The 27,057-nt window shown below is 43.3% G+C and overlaps 1 protein-coding gene across 3 annotated transcripts in view; it reads left to right on the top strand.

The window, feature by feature from the left end:
- Jak1 (Janus kinase 1) overlaps nucleotides 1–27,057 on the top strand; it is a 129,580-nt gene that overhangs the window by 94,989 nt on the left and 7,534 nt on the right. For 2 of the 3 annotated variants that reach the window (XM_071617917.1, XM_027949539.2), the window contains 10 exons: nucleotides 990–1,175; nucleotides 4,854–5,011; nucleotides 7,127–7,250; nucleotides 9,402–9,591; nucleotides 17,833–17,939; nucleotides 20,678–20,821; nucleotides 21,729–21,816; nucleotides 23,044–23,171; nucleotides 23,784–23,919; nucleotides 25,678–25,829. In XM_071617917.1, the coding sequence (XP_071474018.1) occupies nucleotides 990–1,175; nucleotides 4,854–5,011; nucleotides 7,127–7,250; nucleotides 9,402–9,591; nucleotides 17,833–17,939; nucleotides 20,678–20,821; nucleotides 21,729–21,816; nucleotides 23,044–23,171; nucleotides 23,784–23,919; nucleotides 25,678–25,829 (1,413 nt within the window). The remainder of the gene's footprint in view (nucleotides 1–989; nucleotides 1,176–4,853; nucleotides 5,012–7,126; nucleotides 7,251–9,401; nucleotides 9,592–17,832; nucleotides 17,940–20,677; nucleotides 20,822–21,728; nucleotides 21,817–23,043; nucleotides 23,172–23,783; nucleotides 23,920–25,677; nucleotides 25,830–27,057) is intronic. The other variant, XM_027949540.2, reaches the window with a different exon arrangement.

Here is a 27,057-nt window from a genome sequence, read left to right as displayed (position 1 = left end):
GGGAGGGTCTCTACTTGCCAGATACAAATATATACCCCTAAGTCGTGCCTCTAATTCCCACCTTCTCCAGCCACACCCACCCACCCATTTAATCCCATCAGGGATCAATTCACTGATTAGATTAGGGCTTACCCAATAATATCTCCTCCAAACCTTCTTGCATTGTCTCATAGGTGAGCTTTTAGGGGAGACCTCACACAAAACCATAACATTCAGCTACTGTAAGTATTATTGTAAATAATAAGTTAAATGTGAGAATTTATTTTCTTATGTTTTATTCTAATGCTAAAATTACAATGCCTAACGTGTAACAAGGACTTTCTAGGTAGTAGGTACTTTGTTAATAAGCTGATTTGTTAATTACCTAGTCTTGAAGAAACTCTTGACAATGCAAACTCTCTCTCTTTTTATGATTGGGGAAATGGTGGCTTAAAGAGATGATCTAACTAGTTAAATAACTGGCAGGGATGGGAACTTAACTAGAACTATAGTCTCCAGAGCCCATTCTACATAATATATTTAGACTTACGTAGATTATTCAGATCTTCTCTTGAAAACGTCCATTTCAGTACTGTTAACAGATCAGGACAATTGATAGTAGAAGGAGAAAGCTCTTGTTCTGTCCAGTCGTGTTTGGGAAGAATGTGCTCTTTTCTCATATTGAAGCACATGTCAGACTGAAAGTGAGGTGGCCTGATTGTAGATACATGCCCAGAGGCGGTTATGGCCCCTGCCAAGTTTACATTGCACATTGTATATATCACATGAAGAGTTTAGTCAGTGTGCTCAAGGAGATCTCTTCCAGGTTTGAAATTCCAAGATTCCTTCATGTGACTCAGTTCTCTGGTCCTAAGCCCATAGCTCCCCTAGTTGCTGTGTATATCCAGACTTGCTAGCTTTCTCCTCCTTGGACCTAGTCCCTGCATAAGGTTGCCAGAAACAAAATGAGAAAGCCAACTTAACCCTGTCACTTTTATGTATCTTATCAGGTTGTTCCGGTTGAAAAGGAAAAAAATAAACTGAAGCGGAAAAAACTGGAAAATAAACACAAGAAGGATGAGGAGAAAAATAAAATCCAGGAAGAATGGAACAATTTTTCTTATTTCCCTGAAATCACTCACATTGTAATCAAGGAATCTATGGTCAGCATTAATAAGCAGGACAACAAAAAAATGGTAAGTACTCTGGAAGCGTTTCAGTCTGCATCTGGTGATGAGAGGAACACATTGCTAAGGACAGTTGCGCGGCATATGATCTTCAGTTCCTGTCCCAAAGGGAAAATCTGATGATTATCTGATTTAAGCCAAAAAATCTACATTGTGAGACATATTCAGTACCAGTTTTTAAGTTACACTGGTGCATTCTAGTGCTATTCTTTGGTCTCGCAAATTGAATCTTCCTTAGGGTTTGTTGTTCACCCAAAGATTTTTCAGCATCGATATTTAATTTACAAATTTAGCAGATTTTAAGAAGATTAGTGAATAACAACATTTTCACCAATGGCACCTTGTGGCCTCCCTGCTGAGTTGGTGGGTCCTCTGGGATGAAATGGGTGGGAACACCCCTTGGCACCTCATCAGACCACGAGGCAAGTGGCAGACCACAGTGGCAGGGTGTCAGGCACACCCAGCCACTCTTGGATAGAAGAGGGGTGTTCAGCTGGGGTTGTGGCTCAATGATAGAACATTTGCTTGGCATCTGTGAGGCACTGGGTTTAATTCTCAGCCTCACATATAAATAAAATAAATAAAATGAGGTTCATTGACAACTAGAAAAAATATTAAAAAAAAAAAAAAGAAGAAGAGGGGTGTTCAATCTCACTTCCTCTTTTTTTGGTATCACTTGAGGACATAATCTAGACAAGCCGGCCAGTTTGGCAGGGAAGTGGGAACTCTGCCAAAATAAACATGTTTTTATTGGGGGAAGTGACAGCTGACCACATGTGGAGAGGAAAGGCTGGTGAGACAGGGCATGCTCACAAAGCAAAGAGTCAGCACCAGGGGAATACCATGATTTGCCTGCAATTTGGTAGATACTGTGTAAAAAAGAAAACACCCAGTGCTAAGGAAGAGCCTGGTGATATGATTTAAGAAACAGAGTCACTCACATCCACAGACACTTGTCTTTTTGACATAACCTTTAGGAGAGCAGCTTGCCAATATGTGTTAAAACTTAGAAAATATTTATATATTCTTTCTTTGGAATCTAGGGAATCTCTCTTCCAGAAGCAATATGAGATACAGGCAGCAGTTTATGAATGAGAATGTTTTATTAAGAAACATAAAAGCAAAGTGAAGGGAGAAGTAGAAAAGACCAGAGTAATGATGGTGGAAAGAAAGAGGGAGAGAGAGAAAATAATACTATAAATACTATTTATTGAGCATATTATAGATATCAGATTCTATTATATATTATACCTGTGTTATTAATCCTTACAATATTAAGGTCCTAAGCCTATGTTATTTAGTCCTTGAAAGAACCTTAGATGGAAGGATATTGGCTATATTTCAAATGGGGAACCCGAGACTGATTGAGAGGCATAGAAACTTGTAGTGTCACCCAGTGAGGAAACGGCAGGACTTGCCAGTACCGTCTGGCCACAAGCTATGATTTTTGCCTGTTTTTCTTTGATTTCTGAGGCGTTATCATACCCCAGGGACTCTGAGGAAATAAGGGAGAAGTTGGCATCTCTGTAGTATGGCTCTTCATTGTGGCCAAATCCTTAAGACACCTGGCAGAAGAGAAGCAGCAGACAGGGTACATATTTTATGAGCTTCCCCAACTCTGCCCAGGCTGACAATCATATCTAGCACACTGTTGGTGTTCCCATCCTCTAAATCACACCTTACCTGCCAGCTCTGCCAAGTTACAGTGCTGTGGTGGGCATGGGAGCTCCTTCCCATACACTAGCCCTTACAGGTGCCAGGCATTTCCTATTCAGAATACTTTACAGATCGCAACTCTTTCAATTTTCATATCAACTCTATGAGTGGGTAGGTTACTCTCCCCATTTCACAAAGGGGGAAACTGAGACACAGAGAAGTTGAAGTATTATGCCAAGGACATGTAGAAATTAGGTTAAATCATTTGAAGTTGCCAATATTTCACCATTTTTAAAATTTGTTCTTATTAGTTATACATGACAGTAGAATCATTTTGACATACGTAAGTGGAATGTAACTTCTCATTCTTCTGGTTATACATGATATAGAATCATACTGGTTGTATAATCATATAAGCATAGGGTAATAATACTTGATTCATTCTACTATCCTTCCTACTCCCATACCCCCTCTCTTCCCTTTACTCCCCTCTGTCTAATCCAAAGTACCTCTGTTTTTCCCTAACCACACCCCCCACAATTGTGAATTAGCATCTTCATATTAGAGAAAACATTCAGCCTTTGGTTTTTTTGGGATTGGCATATTTTGCTTAGCATGATATTCTCCAGCTGCATTAATAATTTCACTCTTCTTTAAGTCTGAGTAATATTACATTGTATACATATACATGTTTTCTTTATCCATTTACCTGTTGAAGGGCATGTAGGTTGGTTCCATAGTTTGGCTATTGTGAATTGAGCTGCTATAAACATTGATGTGGCTGCATAACTATAGTATACTGATTTTAGGTCCTTTGGATCAAATATTGGTTCCATTCCAAGTTTTCTGAGGATTCTCCATACCACTTTCCGTAATGGTTGCACCAATTTGCAGTCCCACCAGCATTGTGTGAATGTACCTTTTCCCCCACATCCTTGACAATGTTTATTGTTGCTTGTATTCTTGATAACTGCCATTCTGCCTGGAGTGAGATAAAATCTTAGAGTAGTTTTGAATTGCATTTCTTTAATTGCTAGAGATGATGAACATTTTTTCATATATTTGTTGATTGATTCTTATTCTTTGAAGTGTGTGTTCAGTTTCTTAGCCCATTTATTGATTAGGTTTTTTGTTTTTTTAAAAACAGTACATACTCTTAAACCTATAGCAGGTGGAGATGTGGATTTGACCCAGACAGTCTAGCTTCAGAGCCTGGGGATCAGCCACAACTCAATGCTGCCATTTGGATATCTCACTTCCCTGTCCCTTCCCAGCCCTTTGCTGCTGCTTTTTAAGGAAAGCATGATGCCAGCCTATTATTAAATCCTATCTTGATTTATTACTTTCTTCTGTATCTCTTTGACATCTTCCTTTTCTATTTATAACTCTGCTCTCAGGAAACTCTTGTGCTTATGTGGTCTTGATTATCATGTGGTGGGTGAGGACCCACCTCAGCCAGCCCTAGCACTCACTTTAGAGCATCTTAAATTTGATTTTCCAGGAATATTTGCAGTGGATGCCAGGTCACACCTGAGAGGAGGTCCCCTTCCTGAGGTGCTGTGGTCCTGCCCTCTTTTGGCCTCCTTGGCTCACAGCCCAGGGCACCCTTCCATTGGTATCACAGTGGTCACCAGCCCCCCTTACTTCTCTCCTGATTGGCTGCTTTCACCTACCCACTTTTCTCCCCTCCACTGGTCTTATTTGTCTGTCACCAGCCATTCATTTCTTCAGTGCTGTGGAAAAAACTGTAGTCAAATGAGCCATTGTCTTCCCTGCCCCCAACCCTGCATTCACAGGCACAATGTCCCTTCATCTGATGGTACCCATTAAGATAATGGATGAGAAAGTGTGCTAACCATCAAGGCCTATGTAAGTACAAGGGAAACAGTACATATCAACAAAGAGAGTTTTCTTGAGGGGCCATACATTCTGTGTTGTTTAAACATCTTCTCACTGTGTACCCTGCTGTATAGTCAGCCACTTACTGACGATAGCTGCGTGATATAACTGGCGATGTCTTCTCTTTTACAGGAACTGAAGCTTTCTTCCCATGAGGAGGCCTTGTCCTTTGTGTCCCTGGTTGATGGCTACTTCCGGCTCACAGCAGATGCCCATCATTACCTCTGCACCGATGTAGCTCCCCCATTGATAGTCCACAACATACAGAATGGCTGCCATGGTCCAATCTGGTTGGTTCTGGAATGCTTTCATTTGCCTTTGGTGTGAAGTGAAAAGAGAGCACATTTTAGTGGCAGGAAGTCTGGTCTCCTCAGTCCCAGGTGTTATCTGTTGTTTATGCTGGGGCACTCACTCCCTATTTTCCATCCCTGCTGAGCTTTGGCCAGTCCTTCCGTCATCTACCTTAATCCTTGCAGCAGTCCCTCAACTCCTCTCCTACTTGTTTTTTTACCCTCAGTTCATCCCCATCACTTCTCTAGAGCTAACTGAGCAAAGCTTCCCCTTTTTAACAGCCCCTACCCCTTGTCAAACCCTGTGTGTGAGCCAAGAAAAATAGGATGCAGATCTGAGCATCAGACAGTATAGTAAACACAATGCTGAGTCTATTTGTCTTTAAGTGCCAGAGGAATGGCAGACAGCCTTAAGACCAGAGGGGCTTTGTGAAATGTCTTAGTCCACCTGCATCTCAGAATTGGTAACCTATACCCAGATAACTCTGATGATGGGGTACTGAGTACTGCACAGGCAGCCAGTAGATTGTCACTCTTACAGCGTCAGATGTGCATCCCTTTCTGAAAGGGAGTTGCACTTGCGCTCTCTTTAACTCCTCTTTTCTCTCTCTGCTCTGCCGAGGAGTCAACAGGGGTTCATTGTACTTCCTCTTACATGTGACTGTCCTTAGACAGAGGGACACAGTTGCCCTGTTTCTGTAAATTCAGGAAACTGTCTCTTCAGTTGTTTTCCATGTGATATGATTTCTACCTTCTTCCTACCCCAGTTACCTTGGGACGGGTAGTTTGGTGGCAGTGTGGTTCCTGGACTAGAGAGTTTTCTCATTGGAGAAGACAGACACAAAAAATTATGAAGCAAGGAACTGCATGCCACAAAAGTGTCTTCCTCCATTGTCCCACCCAGGGCCCTGGCATTTGCTTTTCTTTGCTGGGAGTGTTCTTCCTATAGGATCTACCTGCTTCCTTTAGGTGCCCCTCAGCACCTTATCCATGGTTTTCCAGGGCCACTTTATTTAAAGTAACAAAACCTCTTCCTGCTCTCCATCGCACCCTCCCCAATAGCTTCATTCTGGTTTGTTTCTATCAGTGGCATTTGTGACCACGTGTCCTGTGCTTATTTACGCGTCCATTGTGTCTGGTCTGACTACCCTTGCTTCCCAGCATCTGAGCTCCCTAAAGGTAGGGGTATTGTATGTATTGCTCCATGCTTTTCCAATAGCACAGCAGGCCTGCTCATCATAGGTATGCAGTGAGTACTTGTTATGTGGACGAATACTTACACTAACGAGCTTTCTCAGAGTAGGCAGCACTCAAATTGCATCAAACATCCAAGAATTAATGATGGTTTGCCAGGTCTTACATAGGAGGTGGGGGTCTTGGAGGCATGATCAACAGGTGCAAAGGTGTATGAAAGGTGTCAAAGACAGTTGCAGAGTTCTTTCTGCCTTTCAAGCATGTTGACCACAACAGCCCTCTTTCACCAACACTTGGCGAGCAGCACTAACTAGGTATTAATAACCAACCTCTACGGGACTTATTTAGCCAGTATTCAGTCCCCTCTGTGTGTCAGGACTCGTTGGTCCTAGGGATGCAAAGGCCTGTAGGATAGGCATATTCCTTTCTAACATTGTGTTAAATCCTCATGGATTTATTCATTCAATGTGTTATTTATTGAGCATGTACAATGAGTAGGCCGCTTTAGTTACTGGGGATATAGCAATAAACAAAATAGCCCCAAATGCCCATTCCACAAGGCTCGTATTCCAGTTAGGCTGGGAAAGGAAGGCTGAGGATAGGATCCCTTTTCTCTATTATTGGCAGCTCTTTATCACAGCCTTAGGGGACACTCTTCTAGTGAGAACCAGAGACATCATCTCTGGGGAACCTGGGGACAAGCAGGTCTCAGTGGCTTAGGAGACAGCAGGCTGAGTCCTCTTCTCAGTGCTATAGATTCCATCTGTCTCCTGGCTCCTCAGTATCTCCATGTGCATCATGTCAGAACCTTAGAACCCTGGGCAGCTCCTATAAGACTAGAGGCTCTGGGAAGTGGAGACCCTAGGGGTCTAAAGTGCTATGGTGTGAGCTCTCTCTCCCTTTGCCCACTTCCCTCTCCAGCACAGAATATGCCATCAATAAGCTGCGGCAAGAAGGGAACGAGGAGGGGATGTACGTGCTGAGGTGGAGCTGCACCGACTTTGACAACATCCTCATGACTGTCACCTGCTTTGAAAAGTCTGAGGTCAGTCTGAACACTGGCATGGGCCAAGTCATATGGTCACAGGGGATCCAGAGCAACCTGGTCCAGGATCTGTTGCAGACAGAACTACTCTTGGCCAGGTTGGGAAAGCCTGTGTCTCTAAGAAAATCCCTGGAGGGTCTTTCAGGGAGCACTCCATTTTCAGAAGGAGTTTGCTCCTGAGCACCAGATTCCATGTTCTTTGTTCTCCCCACCCTTCCTTCCTCCCATGGCAGGGGCACACTCTGGCTCTGGAAGGTAGAACATGACCATAAAACCAATTCACACCAGACACCTGTGATCTGTAGTATGGGATGACCTGGAGTGGTTTGTTTTAGGTTCAGTACCAGGATCATTACAGACCTGGAATTGTGTCTGTCTACAGCATTCTGTGACATGAACAAGTGCCCAAGCATGGCCTAACAATTTTCCCCAAATGATAGTTTCAGACATTGTAACAAAAAAGTTGGTGTCCCGTGTTTTGACAATGAGTAAGTGTCTATTAGACATTCAAATGTGGCTGGAATCTGAGAATGATATGAGAGGAATCCCAAATGCTAAGATTTTAGTCAAAATTAGTATTAAGTACTTTTGTTGTTCATCCATTTTTTTTCCCCAAATGCAAAGGGGAATATTTTAGAAAATAATGAGTTTTATAGAGTTTGACCACATATATTTACTAGTCCTGGCTGAGCTCAACTTGAACTGGGAGAACTGAGGAGAGAGAGGAGCTTTTGAGTTGTAAGTCAGCCATTATATACAGTAGACCTCAGACATGGGAAGGAAAAGCACAAGAGAACCCCTGGGAACTGGACTCTTGTCAAGAGTGGAAAAAGGAAATGGCAGAAGGAACCCAGTGCTACCAGGTGTCCTGGGCAAAGTCCCAGGGGCCATTGCCTGCCTAGGGGTGTTCCCATACAGCTGGGCCTCAGGGCTGATACCAGCTTTATGGTTCAGAACTTGTCAGTCTTGTTGCCTTCACAGGATGCCTATTCATCAGTTTTTGAAGGAAGTTTAATATTTATAAGATGAATGGGCACATGAGACAGCCCAACCTCCTTCTGAGAAAGAATCGACCTGTGCTGTACCAAGGAGATCAGTCAGTGATTGTATGACCTGCATTGGGAAAGGAGCACTCACAGATATGATTAATCTTTCTGCTTATCCTAGCTCACTAGGCACTGTGCTAAACATTTTACCTACATGTTCTTAGGTAAGATTTACAATGGCCTTTTGAGATAGGCAAGGTTATCCTATTATACAGATGAAGTAACTGAGGCATTAAGATTTTAAATAAATATCATGTCCTACTTTACACAATAAGTAGATCTTCCTGGCTCTCATTCTTAACCACTAAAATAGTTTTCTTTGTACAGAAAGAGTCCATGAAGGACAACTTCTGCTTATACTTCCCTTTCTGTGGTACCATAGAACCTTAAACCTGGATAGACAGACAGCCAAATACCAGCTCCCAGTATAGTTCTCAAGTACATTTATGGTGTGGAAGGGCTTAGTTTGTAGGAGTTCCTGGATGAATTTTTCTATTGTAATTCTTATTTCATGCATAGTATTTGCTATCCTTGATAAAGTGCATACTAAGTTTGAAAATGTACCATATCATTTAGCCATAGTACTATGAGGTTGGTGGTTTTTTTATTTTTTATTTTTTAGTTGTAGTTGGACACAATACCTTTATTTCACTTAGTTATTTTTATGTGGTGCTGAGGATTGAACTCAGGGTCTCTCCCGTGCGAGGTAAATGCTCTACTGCTGAGCCACAACCCCAGCCCCCAAGGTTGGTGTTTTCGTGAACTTACAGGTAGGTAAACAAAACAAAGCAAAACAAAACAAACAAACAAAAAAAAAAAAACAAGTGATGCTTCTGTAGAAATAATTGTTCTGTGTGCCATAGTGTAAACTCTCTTTTATTAGTGCTGCCTTCTAGATCCCAATTTTATTATTTACTTATTTGTTGGTTTATTAATTGTAAAATTTTATTTTCAAATAATTTTAGAAGTACATAAATGTTACAAAGATGGTTCAGAGTTTCTGTACTTTTCCTTAGTATCCCCTAATGTTAATATCTTACATTCCCGTGGTACATTTATCTGGGCGCCATTCTTAATAGTAATTTCTGGACATTTTTCTGAATAGCAGGTGCTGGGTACCCATAAGCAATTCAAGAATTTTCAGATCGAGGTACAGAAGGGCCGCTATAGCCTGCATGGCTCAGATCGCAACTTCCCCACCCTGGAAGGCCTCATGAGCCACCTCAAGAAGCAGATCCTGCGCACAGACAACATCAGCTTTGTGCTGAAGCGCTGCTGCCAGCCCAAGCCTCGAGGTTTGTCTTTCTGTGCATCCCCTCAGTGATGTCTTTTGCCCCTTGTTAATGCTTCAAGACTCAGATGGACCAAAAGATGTTGGCTGGGTTAAAGAGAATGGTCCTTTCCCATAGGTTCTAGGTGTTTTTCTTTGAGTTTTCTTACAAGTCTGCCCCCAACTCAAATCTTACCTCTTGAGTGTTATCATTTTCTTTAGAAAAGTTATATACTTTATTTTAGTCAGCTTTTTCACTGCTGTGATCAAAAGCCCTGTCAAGAACAATTTTAAAGGCAGAAAAGCTTATTTTGGGGCTCATGGTTTCAGAGATCTCAGTCCATAGATGGTGGACTTCATTCCTCAGGGCCCAAGGTAAGGCAGAACATTATGGCAGAAGTGTGTGGCAGAGGAAAGCAGCTGGTACCAGGAAACAGAGAGAGACTCCCCTCACCACAGACAAAGTATAAACCCCAAAGGCATACCCCACATGACCTCCCTCCTCCAGCCACACCCTATCAGTGGATTAATATATTGGTTAAGACTCTTATTAATCCCTATCAGTGGATTAATATATTGGTTAAGACTCTTACAACCTAATCATTTCACCTCTTAACTTTCTTGCATGAGCTTTTGGGGAACACCTAAATCTAACCATAACACATTTTTTTCTTAAGATCTTAGCTGGGCTGCACAAAGAAGCATATTCAGGATTAGTAAGCAGAAACTTATTTCTTTGCTTTCTAAAAAGATGAAGTGTCTTGAGAAATCCCTGTGTCATTGGTTTATTTATATGAGAAATATTCCTGGCACATTTTCTGTGGGCCAATAACTGTGATAATGTAAAAGAATCAGAAATACCTAAGACCCAACCCCTGCTCTTTTGAGGATTTCCAGGCCAATGCAGAAAATGTTACAGGTAAGTGATGCCGTTGTCTTATGTGATGGGCATTTAAATTAGCCCACATATATGGTACCTTTGGAGGCAGAAAGAGATGTACAACATTCCTGAGTTGTAGCACGTCAGACTGTGTGGAGGAGGCATACCTTGAACTGTGTGTTAGATGATAAGCTGGAGGTGCCAGATAGGTGAGGGTACGTCCCTCCCTAACGGAACCAGGAGCATGTTCAGGGTACAGTGAAGGTCAATGTGGGGGCTATAGGAAGACTCTGGGAAGGGGATGCTGATGTGAAGGTGGAGACATAAAGAACGGTGGTTAGATATTAGATCATAAGAGGCCTTGGTTGCTTACGAAGAGCTGGGACTTTATTCAGTAGGCAGCAATAGGGGGCCATAGAAGGATCAAGGGGTAAAATCAGTGTACAGGGTGAAGGAACCAGCTGTTCCTTTTAAAGCCACATGAACAGTGATGTTCCAAAGAATTCATTGTCTTTCAGAGTGTGAGAATGGGAAGGACACTTTAGGGGTCAAGAGCCTCATTTTGTGGTGGCGGGTATTAGGGATTGAATTCAGGGGCACTTGACCATTGAGCCACATCCCAGCCCTATTTTGTATTTTATTTAGAGGCAGGGTTTCTCATTGAGTTGCATAGTACCTTGTGTTTTTCTGAGTATGGCTTTGAACTCGTGACCCTCCTGTCTCAGCCTCCTGAGCTGCTGGGATTAGGGGCATGTGCCACCATGCCTGGCAAGAACCTCATTTTATAGATAAGAAAACCAAGAAGTGAAGTGGATCTCTTTGAAGGTTAAGGTCAGAGAAGGGTTTGAGTGCCAGGTTTAACCTGAATGCCAGATTCCACAAGTGTTGGGTTTTGGTTGTTCCCCACCCTAAGATACTTCCTTGCATGGGTCAGATATCCTTCTCTCAGAAGAGTTAGGCCTCAAAGTAGGGGCTACATCATGTTCCCAAGTAAGCATCAACAGAAGATCCTTGGAGGAACCCTGTTGTTCGAGATCATCTTGTTTTTTTTAAGGGAATTATCTATGAGCCTTCATGACATGGGTAGGCAGAACAAACAGCGTCAGAACACAAAAGGGGCCTGGTTCTTGATGTTTGAATCATGTTTTGGTCTCAGCCAGGGGCTTGGTGAAAGAGGAAGGACTTGCGTTTTTGTTGATCAGATAGGGTTTCCTGCCAGCCTTGGGGATAATTGAAGCCTTTATTTTTATGCTTGAAGATGTTCTGCAGGGGCAAAACGTATCTGCCAGTTGGCTGTGAGACCTCAAAACATGTTGAAACCTTAAAATACAATGACTCTTTTACTCATATAATCTGTTCTTACAGATAGTAAAAGGGGGTTTGACTTTTCTAGTGCTTTAGAGTCTCTAGGTGAGGATGAGGAAGTGGAGAACAGCATCCACAGGAGTGGAGAAGGCTGGAGTCTAGGATGTGATTTCTTTTTAAAAATTTGTTCTTTTTAGATGTATGTGACAGTACATTCTATTTTGTCACATTAAACATACACGGAGTATAACTTCTTCTAATTAGGATTCTATTCTGTGGTTGTACGTGATGTGGGGTTAAACTGATCTTGTATTCATATACAAAGTAGGAAAGTTAGATTAATTCTACTGTCTTATTCCCCTCCTCTCTCCCTTCTCTTTATTCCCCTTTGTCTAATCCAATGGACTTATATTCTCCCCACCCTCCCTTGTTGTCATGGATTAGCATCCACATATTAGAGAGAACATTTGGACTTTAGTTTTTTGGAACTGGCTTATTTCACTTAGCATGATGGTCTCCAGTTCCATCTATTTACTGGCAAATGCCATAATTTCATTCTTCTTTATGGCTGAGTAATATTCCATTGTGTATATATACCACATTCTCTTTATCCATTCATCCATTGAAGGACACCTAGGTTGGTTCCATAGCTTGGCTATTGTGAATTGAGCTGCCATAAACATCAATGTGTCTGCATCACTGTAATATGCTGATTTGAGTCCTTTAGATATAAACCAAGGAGTGGGATAACTGGGTCAAATGGTGGTTCCATTCCAAGTTTTCTAAAGAATCTCCATACTGCTTGCCTTAGTGTTTGCACTAATTTGCAATCTCATAAGCAATGTATGAGTACCTTTTTCCTCCATCCTCACCAGTATTTATTGTTACTCGTAGTCTTGACAATTGCCATTCTTACTGGAATAAGATAGAATCTCAGGAAAGTTTTAATTTATACGTCTCTAATTGCTAGAGATGTTGAATGTGTTTTCATATATTTTTTTGACCATTCATATTTCTTCTTTTGTGATATGCTTGTTCAGTTCCATAGCCCATTTATTGATTGGGTTGTTTTTTGGTGTTCAGTTTTTTGAGTTCTTCATATATCCTGGAGATTAATGATCTATCTGAGGTGCAGGTGGCAAAGATTTTCTCCCATTCTGGAAGCTCTGTGTTCACATTCTTGATTGTTTCCTTTGCTGTGAAGAAGCTTTTTAGTTTGATGTCATCCCCTTTATTGATTCTCGATTTTCCTTCTTGTGCTTTAGGAGTCTTATGAGGAAGTCAGTTCCTAAGCCAATATGATGGAGAGTTGGGCCTACTTTTTCTTCTAACAAGCATAGGGTCTGTGGTCTAATGCCTAGGTCCTTGATCCACTTTGAGTTTTGTGCAGGGTGAGAGAGAGGAGTCTCATTTCATTTCGTTACATGTGGATTTCCAGTTTTCCCCAGCACCATTTGTTGAAGAGGCTATCTTTTCTCCAATGTATGTTTATGGTGCCTTCATCTAGTATGCGATAACCATATTTATGTGGGTATGTCTCTGTGTCTTCTGTTCCATTGGTCTTTGTGTCTGTTTTTTTGCCAATACCATGCTGTTTTTGTTACTATAGCTCTGTAGTATAATTTAAAGTCTTGTATTGTGATGCCTCCTGCATCACTTTTCTCACTAAGGATTGTTTTGGCTATTCCTGGCCTCTTATTTTTCCAAGTGAACTTCATGGCTGTTTTTTCTATTTCTATGAAGAACATCATTGGAATTTTAATAGGCATTGCATTAAATCTGTATAACACTTTTGGTAATATGGCCATTTTGATAATATTAATTCTGCCTATCCAAGAATGTGGGGAAATCTTTCTGTTTTCTGAGAGCTTCTTGAATTTCTTTGTTTAGTGTTCTGTAGTTTTTAATTGTGGAGATTTTTTACCTCTTTTGTTAGATTGATTCCCAAGTATTTTATTTTTTTTTAAGGCTATTTTGAATGGGATAGTTTTCCTGATTTTTCTTTCAGTTAATTCGTCATTGGTGTATGGGAACACAGTTGATTTATGTGTGTTGATTTTATACCCTGCTAACTTGCTGAATTTGTTTATGAGTTCTAGAAGCTTCTGGTGGAGTTTTTTGGGTCTTCTAAATATAGAATCATTTCATAGGCAAATAGGGATAGTTTGAGCTCTTCTTTTCCTATTCATATCTCTTTATTTTCTTTCTTTTGTCCAATTGCTCTAGCTAGTGGTTTGAGAACTTTGTTGAATAGGACCTGGTGCAAGAGAGCATAGTATGTGATTTCTTTACACAGTTCTAGTGAGGAGGCCTCTGATGTAGCTGCCACCTCTGTAGCCCAGATCTGGGAGCCAGTAGATGTGGAGGGAGAAGCACAGAAACAGAATTGCATCTCTCTCACATGGCCTCTGTTGGGGCTCCTGAAACTCAGCTCAAGGGTCTTTAGTGTCTGCCTTTACATTTGCTTATGAACTCTCAAGATAGGATCTGGGTCGCACTCATCACTCTGTAACTCATGAGAAGCACAGGGCCCAGCAAAGAGTCAGTGACCTCAATATGCATCAAGTGATAATTGTGGCAGTATCTATCATGTAATGTTGATATGATAGATATGATATGATAGTAGGTGGGCACCTATCTACTTTGTCCCAGGCAATTATCATGCATATTTCATTTCTTTCATCATCATACTAGTTCTTTATAGCTATTGTAAAGGTGAGGAAATTGAGTCTCAGGCATGTTCAGTTTCTTGCTCAAGGTTTCATGGCTAACAATATCAGAAGTGGTTATAATAGTGGCCATAAATCATAATATTAATGGTTACCTTGTTAATAAAGTTTACCAGATGCCGTGTGACAGGCTTTCATATTTTAAGTCTTTTAATCCTCAAAACAACCCAGTTGTACGTTGTTATCCCTATTATACTTGGCCAGGGTCCACTTAGGTAAGAGGGCGAGTGGGGATTTTAACTCACCTTGTGTGACTCTAGGTCAATTAATTCCAACCTCTGATTCCTGCCCACCACGTCATTTTGTCTTTGCAGAGATGCAGGTTCAGTCAGCCTGACTCCTGGGCAGAGGCCAGTTCTTCTGATATTGAAGGCAAGGACAGAGGTGTGCCTGGTGGTGGGGAGAAGAAGGAGGAGGCCGCTATATGAGGCTTAGACTCCTTTTTCTTCCATCTCCCACCTGCAAATTAGAGAAGTGGTAAAATCTTGAAAATGTGACAGGAGAGTGTCATTTTGGGTTGTTTATCTCCTTTGCTATCCTAACCACAGACTGCCAACAGCCACACACCCTGATCTGAATTTCTTACTTGAAAATGCAACCAAGAAATTCATCATGAGATAAATAAAGGCAAAGTGAAAAAACAGGATGCTACTCAGAATTGGTATGATGGCTAAGCAAAGCCACCATCTCTGTCCTTTGTCCAGCCCAATGCCCATATCCACATGTGAGGGTGACTGTGGTAAAAGTATGTAAAGATCCGCCACCATCCTCACATACCCTCATCTGCGCAGGCAGGTGTGGTGCTTGACTTCTCTTCCCTTCAGCTCTGATGGAAAGGACTTCACAGTCTGTTTTAGGCAGCGTTTTCACTGCTGTGACTAAAAGACCCAACCAGAACAAATATAGAGGAGGAAGAGTTTATTTGGGGGGGGGGGGGTCATGGTTTCAAATGTCCCAGTCCATAGAAGTCCAGTTCCATTCCTCAGGTCTCGAGGTGAGGCTGAACATCATGGTGGAAGAATGTGGCAGAGGGAAGCAGCTCACATGATGATCAGAAAGCAGAGAGAGAGAGGTCTCCACTTGCCAGATATAAATATGTACCCCAAAGCCACGCCCCCAATGCCCACCTCTTCCAGCCACACCCCCAATGCCCACCTCTTCCAGCCACACCCTACCCATCTTTAGTTACTCAGTTAATCCCTATCAGGGGATTAATTCACTGATTGGGTTAAGACTGTCACAGCCCAATCATTTCTCCTCTGAACCTTCTTGCACTGTTTCACATGTGAGCTTTTGGGGAACACCTCACACTTAAACCTTAACATCATCTGCTACACAAGGCCGGACCACTCTGATGGTGATTGGTCATAATGACAGTGGCTAGTAGTGATGAAATTTTTGCTGCACATAGGTACTAGAGAAAGCCCTTGTTGTGTATTATCTCATCTGTCCCCTATAATGACCCAATGAGGGCTCAATTGGTACCTTCATTTTCTAGTGAGAAAACAGGTTCATGGAGGTAAAATGGCTTCCCTGCAACACCCATACCAATAACCAGCCCACGAACAGCCCCTTTTCTACCTTCCTAACTTCCCATGTGGCTCTGCTGCCTAGCCTCTGCCTTGTGGACACCATTCTGGTGGCCGTATTTTGCTGCCTTCCCTCCCTTAGGGCAGCCCTGTGATACATGTTTAAATGGGATTTTGCCCAGGGAACAGGGTGGAGTCAGGAAAATAGTATGGAAGGAGTAGCCTCTGAAAAACATAGTAGCCAAGATGTGGTGACAAGGGGAGCCTTTGCCTGCAGCCAGTTTCTGTAACTCATATTTGTTCCCCCACTGTGGCAAGCCATGTTTTGGGAAGATAAAAGACTAGAGAGGTCTCTAACTTCTGTGTGACTCCTGTGTCTGAGATTTGTGAGCTACGTCATTGTGATGGGTCATTTGATCTCTTTGAGTCTCCTTTTCTTGATTTGTAAGAGGTAACAGGAGTTGAACTTCTCAGGATTGTCAAGAGAACAGAGGAGTTAGTGTGAGCAGTGCTCTAAGAGCAGTGATCAGCACAGAGAAACCAGTCAGAAAATGTGAGCTTAAAATAGAAAAGTTGGGGGAACGCTACTCTGCAGGGAGTGAGGATTTGAGGGACTGCATTGGAGTCCTAGGGCCTACATGGGGACCAGGCGCTCATTAGCTATTGCTTGCCAGTTTAACTGTGCAACCTCCGTGGACCTGCCTCATAATTCCTACAGATGTTTTGATTGAGAATCTCCTTTATCAGAATCCAAGAATCTAGACTCAAATGGCTGTATTTTCTCCCCAAACTCTTTCCTGTCTTCTGAAGAAAAGCAGAAGGGGGAAAAGCATTTGAGTCATCACTTCCCTAATGGCTGTGCTTTAGCTAAAATAAACACATACATTCAGTGACCATGTCTGTGTTGCAGGGGTTCCCCTGGGGGACAGTACTGTGTCTGCAAGGTCTTCACTTCTCCCAAAGCTACTTCATGGCTTCAAATTGTGGACTATAAACTCCCAGTCAGCCACTAGTTCCCTGGCTTGGTGCACTATCATGTCAAGTTGCTATTTGAATCAGTAGGATTTGGGGAATGGTTCACCGCTAACCTGCATATTCAGGGAGCGTTGGGAGGTACCTCCTTGGTGCTAGCACTGCTGAACCCAGAGAGGCTTAGACAGGACTTTCTTCTAGGTCGCCTTTCCTTTCCTTACATAAAACCATTAAAAACCCCTTTCGAGGATTCCAGCACTCCTTAGGCCCAAAACTTCTGTCTCTCTCCTCAGCTCTTTTCCATCAAGTAGCCCCCAGTTGTTCATTCATACATTGGACAAATATTTGCTGAGGACTTGGGGTATAGCTCAGTTTTTGCCTAGCATACACCAGGCCCTGGGTTCAATCACCAGCACCATGAATACAAACAAAAACCAAATACTCGTTGAGCATCCATCATGTATCAGGCTGTGGAAGTAGAGCAGAAAATAAAATAGACACATGCCCTGACTACTTGAAGTTTCCATTCTTACATTTAAATTTTAATTTCCTTAGGGAAACCCTCCCTGATCTTAGGGACAGTCCTGCTGTATGGACTTTGAAGCATGTTGGGTCTGTCCTGTAGATTAGCTGGACAAATTGTAGCTTTCCATATGATTGGCTGATTATTTGGTTAGTTTTGACTCTATTATTAGTCTCTGAGTTTCTTGAGAGCATGAATTAAGTACTTACCCATAAATTATTTGTTAAGTGAATTAATAAAGGCACACAACTCTGTTCAGCAAGCCCCAGAGCTTAGCACACATTGGCTGGCTGGGTCTATGCTTAGACTTCTCCAATCTCTTCCACAGAAATCTCCAATCTGTTGGTGGCCACCAAGAAGGCCCAGGAGTGGCAGCCTGTCTACCCCATGAGCCAGCTGAGCTTTGACCGGATCCTCAAGAAAGATATTGTTCAAGTGAGTCGTTGCCACAGGGGTGCAGCTTTGGTTCTGGCTTCCCACAGGAAAGCAGGCTGGATATTTGCTGGGGGGTGGGATGACAGATTTAGTCTGGGTTTGGGGAAATTATAGTAGAAAAAGAAAAAGGGTCTTTCCTTCACAGTTAAAGGAATTCACCTAGCATTATCCCTCCTACCTGCCTTGCTGATACTTCTCATAAACACTTGGCCTTGAAGAAAGATTGATCAAGGTTCATGGGGTCACCTGGAATAGAAGGACTTTTGGTTGTGAGGGAGCATTAATGGGCATCAGGAGCTGGTCTCCACAGGGGAGCCTGGACTGAAGTCCCTTGCTACCCCATAATGTGCTATGTGAAAGTGTTTCTAGATTTTATTCCTGTTCTTTCTGCTGGTGCTTCCAGAAGGAGCAGAGCTGTGAGAACAAAGAACACAAAGAGGTGACAGGGTAAAAACTAGCTTGAGAAATGGACCCAGCATGGGGACTCAGATCAGTGTCCCAGTCTTTGGAGGCCTTTTCCCCAGAATCTACTGCCTTAGGCAGGCCCAGAGCACCCGAGGTTTTGGCTGGGGATGTGAAGCCCAGAACAAATCCTGCTTTCTGTTAGCTACCCTTTTCCCCAGCCCTGTTAGATAGAGCCAGGGGATGGGGTGTCAAAGCAGAGCACATGCCAGCAGCCTTAGAGAGAAGGAATTAGTAACACTGTTAGTTAGTTTCTGGAAGAGACTAACACCTTGGCGGGCAGGAGGACAAGTCATGGGCTCACTGCTGTGAAGGAACCTGGGGGAGGGTGGCAGACCTAGATCCATTTGTTAGTGAACCTTTTTAGTGAATCCAGATTTCTTCACTGAAGGTCCACCAGTGTTGTTCTCTGTTCCTCTGGTGATGGTGAGAGCTGTGTCCTAAGATTAAAATCACCAGAGCTTTAGTTCTGTAGCCTATTTTCAGTCTAGAACTTGACACAGTACTTGGGGCCTGCCTTCTTTCACTGCCTTTGAGTCTCTGAGATGATAACTGTCATATTCCATGCCTTCTACATCCATTTAGCCAATAGTGACAAAGCATTTACACATGCCAGTCACTACCCTCAATAGACTTGCAGTCCAGCAAGAGGAGATGGACTTTTGTCTGCCTTAAGTGGGTAATTATGAAGAGACAAATCTTAATGTAGTCAAGTACAGCAAAATATGGGAACATCACCTAGTACTAGGAGGATAACATGTCCTCCTGGGGGAAGGAGCAGCAAAGAAGAGTCCTAGAGGATGAGCAGCAAGTAACTGTGCAGGGTAGAAGGAACAGTGGAGACGGATGCTGGAGTGGACATGCAGGGGCCTTTGTGGGTTGCTGAGGGATCCTGACAGTATGGTGCCAAGACCTGGCCACTGAAATAAGTAACCCTTCTGAGTAAGAGTAATTATTCTAAAAGCATACGGCTTTTACGGGATGTTCTGGGAATACAGCTTTCTATAACCTTGATGGATCACTTCATGACAGATGCAGCTTTAATGAATAGTCATAGGACCTTGCCAGATATAGCAGATAGTGTAGATATATATCCATTCTGCTGTGACAGATGACAAATGGTAGTGTTTGTGATAATTACTATACATGGTCAACAATTTGTTTCTGGGGGGATAATTCCTTAGATATCTGCAACAATCCATTTTCTGCATTTTTAAGTAGTCCTAGGATCATAGAATAATACCGCTTTGATTTACAAGTTTTGTGGGGCTAATGTCAACAGCTCAATATTGCATAAGTTTCATGAATCATGCTTTGATTTCCAAATATTAAGAATTTAAAAAATCTGAAGTTGGAAGCTTAAACTGGAAGGATCTTTAGGTCATATGGTAAGGGTTTTGCACGAGTGATCTCATTTAATCCTCTTGCCACTCACTAGTCTTCTTTCATGTGTGAGGAAGCTGAGGGCCAATCCTTGTAGCAATACCTCCATCTTTACACCTACTCCTCTGCTATGGGGTTGCTGGGCCAAATGCAGCCATAACTTGTATCACTACTTTTAGAGCTTAGTCTGCATGCCCACGTACACACACACTGGATAGGTGGATGGGAATGAATGCTTCCACTATGAGACATAGCAACCACCTGGCCTAGAAGGCTCCCAGGAAAAACACGTTGGTCCAGTGATGGGTTTCTACCCCACACTTTATATCTAGTACTTTTTTTTTGATTCTTAGAACAACCTTATCAGGTAAGAGCCATTTTTATCCCTATTTACAGAGAACAGGCAAGGTTACACATGGTGAAGGAATGATCCCGAGTTAACAGCTAATAAGCAGTAAAGCAAGGAGTTTCAAGTCCATTCACTTTGTGCCCCAGCCTGAGAGTGGAGGAGTAACCTAGTTGGGTCCTCCCTGTGTTTGCTGTGGAGCCCTGAGATGGGACAGATATGGCTGACTGTTGATGAGATCTTGCAGTTTAGTGATAGGTCAGGATTGGTTTTAGCCACTGGCTAGTCTTCAAGGTAGAAAGCAAGAAGATGTTAGGGAATATGGGGACTCTTTGGGGACCCAGGAACTGCCAAACTGTATTTGGCCAAGCTGCTGTTTGTTTCCTCTGGGGACCTGATGGGGACAAACCTCCAGAAGCTGTGAGCTTTGGGGCTTTTTTTTGCCTTTGCCCCATCCTGTCCATGTTGAGTTCTCTACATTCTTCCCTAAATCTGGACACCATACAACTATGAGAGCTGTCACCTAACCTTCTGCTTCCTTCATCAGGGTGATCACCTTGGCAGAGGCACAAGAACACACATCTACTCTGGGACCTTGGTGGATTACAAGGACGATGAAGGGGCTGCTGAAGAGAAGAGAATAAAAGTGATCCTCAAAGTCTTAGACCCCAGCCACAGGGACATTTCTCTGGCAAGTGCTTCCCCTATTTCTGGGGAAAGTGCGGTGGATTGAGAAGAACCTTTGCCCTTGGTTTGGGCTAGTGGTTCTCACACTTGTCTTTCAGTCAGATTTCCTCTCTTTAATACAGTCTCATACCTTGTGTGTAGAATAAGTGATGGAGGGTCGAAGATGAGGTGGGTTGAGCAGCCCCTCACACTTGGCCTGTCCCCTCGCTTCCCTCCCCTCCCCACTACTAGGCCTGTGTGCAGTACTGTAGAGTTCTGGGACAAGCTGAGTGGTCTCAGAGTTCCTAATATAGCCCAGGGCTCCCATTGGAAAACAAAGCTCAGAGGATTCATATGACTTACCCAGGATGTCACAGGATCCAGGATGTTGGAGGGAAACAGCCAAATTGGGAGTGGAGATTTGCTATCTTGGTTTCCCTTTTATTTGTCTTTATTTTTTTTTAATATTTTTCAGTTATAGGTGGACACAATGTCTTCATTTTACTTTATGTGGTGCTGAGGATTGAACTCAGTGCCTCACGCATGCTAGGCAAGCGCTCTACCTCTGAGCCACAACCACAGCCCTCCCTTTTATTCTAATGTAGTGTTAAACATTGTTTTCCCCAAAAGGACCAGAGGTAGGCAAGAGTATCTGATGGGAAGACTGTCAGCTTGTCCCAACAACCTTGCTGTGCAACCTGTTGGATTTTCTAAGTAAATCCCACATCCTAGCCTGATTGGCCTAGAGGTCAAGGCTTGATAATGCCTCTAATGAGTTAGGGCCAGGGGATCAGTTTTTAGGACCTGGGGTATTGTCAGTGGTGAGCTTTCCTGGCAGCGGGGGTGGGGTAGGGTGGGGGTGGGTGGTTCATGGGTTTTCCCCCAACAGTGGAGGCTGACCCCAGGTATTCTTTTGTCCTGTTTTTCCTCAGGCCTTCTTTGAAGCAGCCAGCATGATGAGACAGGTCTCCCACAAACACATTGTGTACCTCTATGGCGTCTGTGTCCGAGATGTGGAAAGTGAGTGTGTCCCCTCACAGGCTGGCCCTGGCTGGGAGTGTGGGTCCTGTAAAGACCCTGGAGGGTAGGGGTTGCTGATTCCTCCCTTATGGTACCCAGGATTCTTGCTTTTTGGCAATTGAAGAAATCAAGGTATTCAGCAAGCTATTTGTATAAGTTAATGGTGGTGCCTGTGGAACTAAAACCATTTTCAATCATTTCTTGAATACTTGCTTCTCATCACTCTGGGCCCACACTGTGCTAGACCAAGAGGTTGAGGTAAGATGAGGCCATCTCTCTGAAAGAGTAGTAAGAATTGGGGTGGTGAAAGCAGAGTGTAAGCCCAAGCAGCTGGATGGCCTGTTGAGACTGGCTGCCTTTAACCACCAACAGTTCTACCTTCTTTTGATGGCAGGCTGTAGAGGGGTGGGTCTTCAGCCACTGCTATTCACCTGTCTTGGGGCTGAAGCCTCTAGAAACAGATGGCATCTGCCTGAATTTCTGACATAAATTTGGAAGAACTTTCATTTAACCACAAGCATATTGCTATGGAATGCAGTAGTGTGGGCTGTTCTTACATGAGTCCTGCTGAGAGGGACCTTTTGTCACTTGAGTGACCTGACCTCTGTATGGCAGTGTGTGGTAAGAGTAGCAATAGGCTGGGCATGGTGGCACATGCTTATAATCCCAGGGGATTGGGAGGCTTAGACAGAAGGATCGTAAGTTCAAAGCTAGCCTTAGCAATTTAGCAAGGCCCTAGCAACTCAGTGAGACCCTGTCTGTAAATAAAATACAATAAAGATCTGGGGATGTTGCTCAGTGGTTAAGTACCCTTGGGTTCAGTCACTGGCACCAAAAAACAAGTAGCAATAGTGGCAGCACTGTTCTCAGAGCCCTTGTTCTGTGTGTTCAGATACTTAATCAAGGCTTTCCATGCCTCATTACGTTTGGCCCTCCCCATTTACACCTCTTGTGAGGTGTAGGTATTGCTGTCTCTGAATTTACAGATGAGGGATCTGAGACTCAAAGAGGTTGTCACTTGCTCAAGATCACCCAAATTAGTGGAAGAGCATGGGGTTGAACCCAGGTCTGTCCAACTCTGAAGTACCCTGTCACTTGTATCTCCCAAGGATATCTGTGTAAGTTGACACAGTACTGTCCATTAAAGAGGGCTCTTATAAGGGGATGAGGCAAAATACTGTCCTGGACAGACCTAAGTTCCAGATGTGGCTGTTTTCATACCTATAGATATCATGGTGGAAGAGTATGTGGAGGGGGGACCCCTGGATCTCTTTATGCATCGGAAAAGCGATGTCCTCACTACACCATGGAAATTCAAAGTTGCCAAACAGCTGGCCAGTGCCCTGAGTTACTTGGTAAGAATATTCTCATAATGTGGTAATCTCCAGCAGAAACCAGAATGCTCCTGTGGGGGTGGCAGGAAGCAGGTGCGGGTAAGCAAGTGGGAGACCCTGTGCTTGGGTTCCAGGCACCAGGGCTCTTTGGTTGAACACAGATGTGTCTGGTACTTAGTGAAGATAGTAATTTGAGCTGTTCTGCAGGCACTGAGGAGTCCTGTTCAGAAGAAAATGGTATCGTGCCAGAGGTGTCTGACGCAGGATGCGGACTGGCTAGGAATTGTGCAGGGCTTGCTGAGGGAATGAGCGCAACTACTGGCGTCCATCAGCGAGAACATTATTGGATGCTATCCTGGATAGCTATTCCCGTTTTATAGATTTTAGTCACTTTAATCTTCACAAAGCCCTATGAGACATGCTCCACTATTATCTCCCTTTCACTGATGAGAAAACTGAAGTCAGGGAACATTATATGATGTGAAGAAGTGATGCAGATCATTGGTGCAAAGGCTAGGCTATGGAGCCTGGCTGTGGCTTGGAGTAGTGAGAGATGATCTGATGGACCGTGGTTGGAAACAGGGAATATGGGGAGGAAAGATAAGCACCTTATCAAATGTCCCTATTTTATAGGAAGATAAAGACCTGGTCCATGGAAATGTGTGTACCAAAAATCTCCTCCTGGCCCGTGAGGGCATTGACAGTGAAATTGGCCCATTCATCAAGCTTAGTGACCCTGGAATCCCTGTCACTGTACTGTCAAGGCAAGGTGAGTTGTCCCCGCAACCCCACAGCCAGAGATCTAGCTGGCAGGGAGAAAGGTCTTGACTGGGTCAGGCCTCCCTTTAGAATGGGTCAGCAAACAGGTGTCTGGTGCTCCTTTCTCCTAGGCCCTGCATGGGAATATGGAGCCACAGGAGGGTGGTTCCTGATAGCCCAGCTGAGGCTGTCAGATCCCCATGGTAAAGGCCCCATGATCAAGGGACTGGGGTAGTACATGGGGCTATGGACTCCAGACAGTGGTCAGAGAGATGCCAGAGCAGAAGTTAGGCCTTCTGGGTCCTTCTCCATATTCTTCTGGAACTCCACTGTAGCCAGCGAGCATTTTGGGGGGCACCCCAGCCTATTTTATCAAGTGATTGCTGTGGTCTCACATCCTTACTGTGAATTAGGTTGTGCAGAGTTGCAGTCTTTAAAGGAAAGGGCAGTCCCAGGAGCTGAGACTGAAACCCATGCCAAACAGGTCTTGCTGTGTCTCCTAACCTGGTAGGCCACATGAGGGGACCAGTGTGTCCTAGGTCCCCGATCTAGTGTCCTCTAATGGCCTCTGCGCTGTCTTTATCATTGATTTTGATCAACTCAGCATATTGAGTTTTGCTCTAAAATTTAATCAAAGAGTGGACAAAATTTGGAGAAGATGGATGAAAAATTTACAATCCTTGCAAATGAGACTTGATCCTCTGCTCCTTGGAAGGGCATGGGAAACATCCTTTGGTACCTGTTGGATGCTTATCATGTGGACATTGCCCAACAGTTCTGAGGCAGAGATACCCCTGGGGCTGGTAACGGTCCTGTCCTCAAGGTCTAAGACACTGATGTTTCTTGAACAAGCAGAGTAGCCAGGGACCCAGTAGTGCCCATGAAATGCAGTAGGGACCCAGACCTGGGAGAAAGATCATCCAACTGAAACAGAGTGATTCAAGGAGCTGATGAGATTTCATCTGGGTTTGCAGGTCAGCAAGGTAGCTAGAGCAAGGGACCAGAGGCACATCTTTTAAGGACACCAGGGGCACGTGCTGTGCCAGGAAGGACATGAGAGGGCTGTATGGTCAGTTGGGCCTGTGCCTGAGTGCTGGGCTCAGGAGCCACCCTCCTTCCCAGGGCAGCTTGGAAGCTGCTCTGTACAGGCTACTAAGTTTGCTGATAGGCATTTTCATGGATGTGACAGGGGTCTCTGCTGAGCTTTCTGTCTCTGACCTTGGTTAGAAGCCAGAAACAGGTCACAGAGATTGCCAGGAGAAAGGGATATGAGACTTCTTTGCCTCAGTCTTTTCTCGTCCTTTCCCCAAATGAAGGAAAACCAAGATAAAACATAACAACACAGCTGAGAAATGGTCTGTGGTATGTGCAAGCTGCTCTTTGTGTTGTCCTCATCTCTCTGCTGCCTTTTCTTTCCTGAACCTTTGTTCACATGATCCCCTGATGCCACCAACCCCCAATGATGGCCTACCTGGGGAATGCTCTGCTATCTCTGAGGCTAGGGCTTCCGAAGACTGACTGCTCATGACCCTCCTGGGGAGGATGTGATGAACGAAGCCATCTGCTGCTGGCCTGATCAGACTGATATATCAGAAGTGCCAGGGGCAAGGCATGGAAGGCAGTGCATCTTACCAGCTCCCCCTGGGACTTGTGGCCAGTCCATGTTTGCCAGAAAGTTTTTCATTAACTCAGGTTCTTGCTGTTTTGACAATGTTTAGCTTTCCAGGTGATCCCAGAAGCTGATTTGTAAAGTCTTTTCTTTCTCTAGAGTGCATAGAACGAATCCCATGGATTGCTCCAGAGTGTGTTGAAGATTCCAAGAACCTGAGTGTGGCTGCTGACAAATGGAGCTTTGGTACCACACTCTGGGAAATCTGCTATAATGGCGAGATCCCCCTGAAAGATAAGACTCTGATTGAGGTAAGCAGTTGTTTCCCAGGGAATGTGGTAGGTGAGATTCACTAAACAGGAACTGCCCAGAAGTTAGGAAGCCTCATGCTATGGGAAGAGATGGACTTGAGTTGAGTCTTTCCCATGGACTTGCTGGCTATGTGATCTCACGAATGTAACTTCACTTCCCTAAGCCTCAGTTTCATCATCTATAAAATGGAGGTAAATAAAAATTATTTTGTGGGCTCCTTGTGAAGAGTAACAAAATATGTAGAGTGACAGACATACAATCAGTATCGAGAAGACTGTTAATGTATTATTTATCTGAGTTTTTAAGTGCCTGTTATTCAACAAAATGAACACACAAGTGTCTACTGAGTACCAGGTAAAGGATGCTAGGTGAAAGCTGGGGCTCACCATAAAGTAGACATGGGCCTTGCCTTCCCTGGAGGATATTAGGAGGTGGAAGGGGAGTTAGGCTAAAATAAAGATACTAAGGTTCCACAGATGGTATCTAGCACCCTGGGGGGGGTGGGGTGTCTAGCTATAGGTTAGAAGCTGGAAGGCAGTGATTTCACTTTAATTTTTTAAAATGGCAGCAATAGTTTATTTCTGAATTTTAAAACAATAATATTTGAAGAAAATTTTGAAAACACTGGAAACAATTTTTTTTAAAAAAGTCACCCATAAGATACGTGATCACTGTTAACACATTGACTTAGTCTTTCAGTCTGTTCATATCATTTTTAAATAAAATTTGGTCACTGCTAGATATAGTTATATATTCCACATTTTAAATTTTAACATTGTGAGTACTTTCCTATTCAATTCAAAAGTCATAAATTTTTATAAATTTGAGTTAACTTGTTTTAACTCTAATTTACTTAACTAATTTTATATTTGACGTTTTTGTTGTTTTCAAATTTCCAGTATTCTAATTCTGCAGGGAATACTTTTGTACATAAGTCTTTGCTCATATCCAGTTTATTTCTGAGTCATTCAATAATTGGAATTAATGATTCAGAGCTTGAAGAATCTGAAGGTTGAAATACAAATTGCCACACTGTATTCCAGAAAGGCTGCCTGACTTCACTGGAATGCAGTGTCTAGGGATTGGGATGTATTGCCCTGTCTTCCTTGAATTTGGATTACTTTAGTATTAGGACTGAGACTTCCTCATGCTGGAATAAGGCCAGAGTAACACATATGTTTATAAAGTCCACCTTTCAGGAGAGATGCCAGGAATTAATTAAGGTAA

The sequence above is a fragment of the Marmota flaviventris genome, chromosome 10 (genome assembly GCF_047511675.1).
Source record: "Marmota flaviventris isolate mMarFla1 chromosome 10, mMarFla1.hap1, whole genome shotgun sequence".
Taxonomy (NCBI): Eukaryota; Metazoa; Chordata; class Mammalia; order Rodentia; family Sciuridae; genus Marmota; species Marmota flaviventris.
The sequence above is the reverse complement of the archived record's forward strand: the minus strand, read 5'-3'. Positions and strand labels throughout refer to the sequence as shown.